The sequence below is a fragment of the Pteropus vampyrus genome, unplaced genomic scaffold (assembly GCF_000151845.1).
Source record: "Pteropus vampyrus isolate Shadow unplaced genomic scaffold, Pvam_2.0 Scaffold454, whole genome shotgun sequence".
Taxonomy (NCBI): domain Eukaryota; kingdom Metazoa; phylum Chordata; class Mammalia; order Chiroptera; family Pteropodidae; genus Pteropus; species Pteropus vampyrus.
The window spans coordinates 407,480-413,380 of NW_011889235.1; the positions used below are offsets into that span (position 1 = coordinate 407,480).

At 52.1% G+C, this 5,901-nt stretch overlaps 1 protein-coding gene across 1 annotated transcript in view; it reads left to right on the forward strand.

The window, feature by feature from the left end:
* LOC105306712 (deleted in malignant brain tumors 1 protein-like) overlaps positions 1-5,901 on the forward strand; it is a 95,385-nt gene that overhangs the window by 63,008 nt on the left and 26,476 nt on the right. Inside the window, exons 14-17 of the mRNA XM_011381895.1 lie at positions 972-1,055; positions 1,670-1,981; positions 3,347-3,397; positions 5,163-5,474. Of these exons, the coding sequence (XP_011380197.1) occupies positions 972-1,055; positions 1,670-1,981; positions 3,347-3,397; positions 5,163-5,474 (759 nt within the window). The remainder of the gene's footprint in view (positions 1-971; positions 1,056-1,669; positions 1,982-3,346; positions 3,398-5,162; positions 5,475-5,901) is intronic.

Genomic DNA, 5,901 nt, shown 5'->3' on the forward strand with positions numbered 1-5,901 from the left:
TGGGACATACAAGTGGACGTCAGGGCTCATGTCAAACTTACATTCGAGGTGGTCAAGTGAGTAAACATTTCCTACTCTCACTTTCTTCCTTACTCAGTTATACTGCCTGCTATGCCTTGCCCCCCAAAAGAACCAACTTCCGAATTTAATGCTCCAAGGTGAGGTAGGCCTTGGAGGCCCATTCGGTAATATTGATCAAAGTTTGAATACATAGACCTTTTAAGCCAGCAATTCTAATCCCAGGAATTGGGTCTACAGGTAAAGTCTCATGGCACCGAAGGTGATCTTGGTGACATTCTTCCAGGGACAATAGATTGGAAACAGTCTAATTGCCCAGCAGCAGATCGGTGAAATAGATTTGGGTACATCCATACACTGCTGTCACACCTGTAGGCTGTGTTGCTCTGGAATGATCTACAAGAAAACCGTGGGCAATAGTATAGCAGCTGTCATTTGTACATAGACCGTCTCTGGAAAGAAACAAAAGGAATTGTGGGTTGTAGCTGCCTCTGGAAGGGGAATGCAGAGAGAGGGCAGCCAGCCAGGGGTGGGAGAAAATGTGCTTTTCAACAAATAGCTGTCAAAGAGAAAATTATGTTTCTTGTATTTGTAAAACATATTCGGAAAATACAACTGACTGAAAACAGTAAAAAGGAAAAGATTTTGAATCAGGAAGATGCAGACTGCCAATGGATGGGTCTTCATTTCCTCCGATCTGCGTGAAGAGATACAGGTGTTGGATGGCTTTTCCAGAATGCTTCCTGAGCCAATCTGAGCCGTGCTTATTTGGGGAAAAGCCCCAGTGGTTTGAGTTTGAATGACATCGTCCCTTCACAGGCTGGAAAACTTCTATGGCTGTCCGTACGACTTCGTTGAAATCTTCGATGGCCCACAAAGCGAGTCTTCTTCTCTGGGGAGATTCTGTTCCAGTACGACCTCCGTATTTACTTCCTCCTTGAATCGCTTGACAGTGGTCTTCCACAGCGATGCCATCATCACCAACATCGGCTTTCACGCCACCTACGAGTCTCTCGTGCAAGATGAGAACGATACAGGTGGGTCCTTCGGTCATCTTGGCCCCGGGCCCTGCCTGGTATTGGTGGCAGGGTCGGATGGCCAACTCTGTGCCTGCACACTCGGGATTGGGAAGGGGTTCCCATGCTCCCTAGTTTACCCCCAAGATCCTCCTGGAGAAAGTGGCTGGACCCCCAACACCGCCGTGGAATAACGCACCCGTCTACACCGGCCGTCAGCATGCTGCACCGTGCTGGGAGGGCCTTGGCGGCGCTGTCTTGGCGCCCGCTTCATTCAAAGCCGTGTGCAAGCTCCTTTCCCCTGCCCACAGCACGCCGTTCCTCGCTCAGGGCGGCGACAACCAGCGTCCGTGTCCTTGGTGCTTCCCACACCACGCAGGGCTTCCAGGGGCCTCCTTGGCCTCTGGGGAAAAAGCTTTAAGCCTCCTTCCCCCCGAGTCACACTGACACGAGAGATCACACCCAGAGTACCTTTCCAGCTGCCTTAACCCACAGCAGTCCCCTCCCCCGGTGTGAGAGCGAAGCCCCCCAAAGCTGGTCAATCAGAGGAAACCCCTGGTCTTCCTCAAAGGCAGGGGGGCGGTGCCCACGCCAGTGACCAGGTGTGTCTGACCAGGTGTGTCTGCATTTCCCAGATGTGGCCCTCAGGCTGAGCAGCGGCAGCCACCGCTGTGAGGGCCGCGTGGAGGTGTACTACAATGGCAGCTGGGGGACAGTGTGTGACGACAGCTGGGACCTGCGTGATGCCCAGGTGGTGTGCAGGCAGCTGTCCTGTGGCACGGCCATGTCAGCCCCCGGGAAGGCGCATTTCGACCGAGGCCTGGGCCCCATCGCCTTGGACGACGTGGAGTGTGTGGGGACTGAGGACAGGCTGTGGCAGTGCCTGCACAGCGGCTGGTTCACCCACAACTGCGGCCACCATGAAGATGCCGGCGTCGTCTGCTCAGGTGGGCCTGATTCTGAGGCGGGGGGGTGGGCAACATGACGCTCCCCTCTGCGCATAGGGCAGCAGGGAAATCCTGGGCTGTCCCGAGCTTCAGCCTCTCGGCGTCCCTGCTCAACCCAAGGCACACCCGCCTGCCACCCACACAGTAACTGTCTTAGGCCTTCCCTTCACGTGACTTCTCTTCCTTCAATTAAATGATTCACTTCACGAGCAAACTTTCCCTCGCCGCCATAAGTGGATAGCCAGGATCGCTGGCCACAAATAAACACATAAAAGTAAACGCAGCAGCAACGCAACAGTGTTAAAATGTTTAAAAATTAAAACACAGCGAACTATCTAATCGGTTCATGCTATGCATATCTGCACACGTCCCTAATCAGATTGGAACTGATGTAAAGTTTTAAATTTTAATGTAATAAGTATGTAACTCTTAAAATAGAAGATGCCTCACCTCGAATGATCTCTCATCCCACCAGTGATGAGTCAGGCCTCTGGGAACCATCTCTTTGGCCCAACCCCCTCATCCCAGTTGAGTTTCTGCAAATAAATTCAGTCGTTGGAGTCAAAAGCCCTTGTTTAATTCCCCATCCTTCTGGGTTTGGCTGGGAAGCAGCAGACTGGCTTACCAGCTCGACCTGGCCGCAAGGACCAGGAGGAAAGGGCGAACAGGGGCTGGGGGGACTGGAAGGTTCTGAGTGGAGAGGAGACAAGTAAAGGGGCAGACAGAATCCGTGTCCAGAGCAAAGCAAGAGCTGAAGCCCACGCTGAGTGTGACATCAGAGGGAAAGGCTGGGGGCCTAGACAGTGGGGAGTTTCAGAGCCAGGGCCCTGGGCAGAGCGATGGGGGTTTGTCAGGCACGAAAGGTCACAAAGCAGCAGCTCCGAGGTGTCTTTCATCCCCACCCTGGAGCTCCTGGCCCAGCGCCTCGCCCACGCTTGGGCCTGTCACCTCCCACCCAGTGTATGTCCTTGCAATAAAGTGGTTCTACCCTTTGCAAAGCGACATTTACTCTGAGAAGTAAGACTCACGCGCCCAGAAAGTAAAAACCAAAGGTGCTGGCAAGACAGGCACCCCACACTCAGGCGCCCACCACGGTGGCCACGGTTTCCCAAGGGGGAAAAAAAAACATTACAAAATGACATTGCAGCGGCCGGCAGCAGGACAGAAATGAAACCAATGACCAAGGACAGCGGGTATTTGTAACCACGGTCACTCAAGGCCATTCTCAGATGCCCAGATTGGGTGCAATTTCTTCCCCAAACAAGATATGCGCCTTTCTGATTCAAATAAGCATGCCGACCTCTCGGGTTTAGGAAGGATAAAGGGCATGACCTGCCCTCACCTTTCCGCATATGTTTCTTGTAGCCTCCCTGCCTTACTCCACATCCTCGGCCACCGTGAGTCACCCAACTTCAGGTAATGTCACTTGTCCTTAACTAAGTATAACTCGCCTTGACAAAATCACCTGAGGTGGGGTGGGGTACAGTTTGGGGACCAAAAACCCTGGATTTGTTTTCCCAGTTTCATCATTTACTAGCTGTGGCGCCTTGAGAATGTCTGAACTGCTTTGTGCCTCAGTTTCCTCATTCAGATAAGGGGGAGCATAGCCTTTGCTTCCTGAGGCCGTGTTGGGGTTCAGCGGGTCTCTCCGGGAGGAGTAGGTGGGGCAGTGCCGGCCGCATGGGCCACACTATTTGGATGTGGGAAGCCATGACCTTCTCACCCCACCTCTTTCAAGTGCAGCCGGCATCGATCTCTGTGTATCGCTCTCTACTTGGCAGAATTGTAAAAGATGAAGAAGCCGAAGGCACCACTTTCTAGCGTTTCCCTGACTCCGTGATCGGCCCAATAGTTGTCACACTTCAAATTAAGTCAGTGCTTTTCCCCCGCCAGGTCTGTAAGAGTAAAAGAGAATATGCAGAAAAGAGTTGGGGGAACAGAGAAATGACCCCCAAACTGTTAAAGGAAGAACCGGAGCAGGTTACGCCAAACAGCAACGACCCCCAAAGAATGTGTCCTTGAGTTTAAAATATATCTGTTTTTTTAAAAATATCAGTCGGCATGCTTTGGTTTTCTTGAGCTTGTATCACGTGGCTGCGGACACACCACTTGGGCGATGGAAGGAGAGCTCCCCGCAGAGAAATGGCTTGGGGAGGGGATCAATTTAAACTCGCAAACTATAGCCGATCCACTGGGGAGAGAGCCCACTGACAGCTGGATGAGAGTTAAGTATGTTGGCATCTGAGATGTTGTATAACTTTTCCTTCTACTCTTCTGTCCTTAGCATCTTTTCCGGCACCAACAGAGGTGGCCAAACCCACAGGTAAGCTTTTCTTCTCCTTTTGTAGAGTTTTAGCTCAGAAAAACTCCGGCATTACTGTGGGAGACAGTGTCCTCACTACACACGCCTTCCTCCCCAGCCTCGGCCATGCCGAAGGCTGCTGCTGGAGGAAGGGCTGAAAATATCTAGGTTTCACCCCAAAAAATTGTGATTGGAAAGTGAGAGGAAATAAGAAACTGGGGGATGCAAGAATGGCTTATGGGGCTGGTTGGGAAGCTGGCACCTAGGTAGGTGAATAGGGGTGCCCTGCTGACCCCAGATCTCCATGCGTTTCTGCCACGAGCTCGCCTTGGTTGTGTTCTGAGCATATCCAGCCTCTATTCCTTTTTGTAGCTGCCCTTTTAACTTGGGGGTCAGCTATAACGACTGTTCTTTACAGTCTCCAGAACGGCTTCCCACGCATGGTTGTACCTGTTCCTGGGAACAGCATAGATGAGCTATTGTTATTGGCATGTGATCGACATGTGCAAGGGCACACAGAATCTTCCACACGCCCTAGTGACTGTGTGCCTGATAGTTGCTCATGAAAAATCCAATGAATCCTGTGTCAGAAACCAAGGCTTCGCAGCTCGCAGTCAAAGAGAAGGGGGGCAGCTGTGCGGTGATGCAGGTCGCTGTGCCAGCCGCCCAGGGAACAAAACTCTTTCTTAACCAGTTGTAACCTCAAAAGACACACTAATACCGAAGGCAAAAATCCATGAAATGAAATGGAGAGCAGCGGGGAGCAGATCTGTTATTATCAATGGTCAGTGCACAGTTTCCAGAAAGTCCTGCATTTCTCTTCCGGTGGCCCTTCCGGACGAGCCTTGATGGAGGTCGTTTTTTGGAATGTCCAACAAGGTCTGGGCCTGCGGCTGGTGAATGGGTCGAGCAGGTGCGAGGGCCGAGTGGAAGTCTACCACGCCAACACCTGGGGCACGGTATGCGACGACGGCTGGGCCATAGAGGATGCCCGCGTGGTCTGCAGACAGCTGGGCTGTGGCCCGGTCGTGTCTGCCCTCCCAGGGGCCAGCTTCGGCCCCGGATCAGGCCACATCCTCCTCGATGATGTCAACTGCACGGGAAGCGAGTCCTCTCTAGGGCAGTGCCCTCATGGTGGCTGGTTCACCCACAACTGTGGGCATCATGAGGATGCTGGTGTCATCTGCTCAGGTGAGCATGGGTCCCTTCTGGGCCAGTCACGGAGCTGCCCAGGACGAGCCTGGAATTTACAAATGGAGCCTGGAAATGCCTCCATACCTTAACTCTGCCCCTATGTCTGGGACTGCGGATTTCTGTTCTAGCTCTGAAGAGGAGAATGCCAGCTGTTCAGTACATGCGACAGCATTCGACATGAGTGTCTACAGAGGTTAATCACTAGTGAAATAAAGAAAATAATGGTACTTATCTCATGGCATCATCGGGAGGATTAAATAACACATTCCACATAGACATTCAGTCAAGCAAACGACATGCCAGAAGTGGACAGGAACGTTATCTATTTTGGTGGTGGTGTGATGGTGGTATTTTAGTTACTAAGTCAAATTCTTTCAGAATCACTGCCTCAGGGTTTTTAGCCAGGTGATACAACCTATACCTG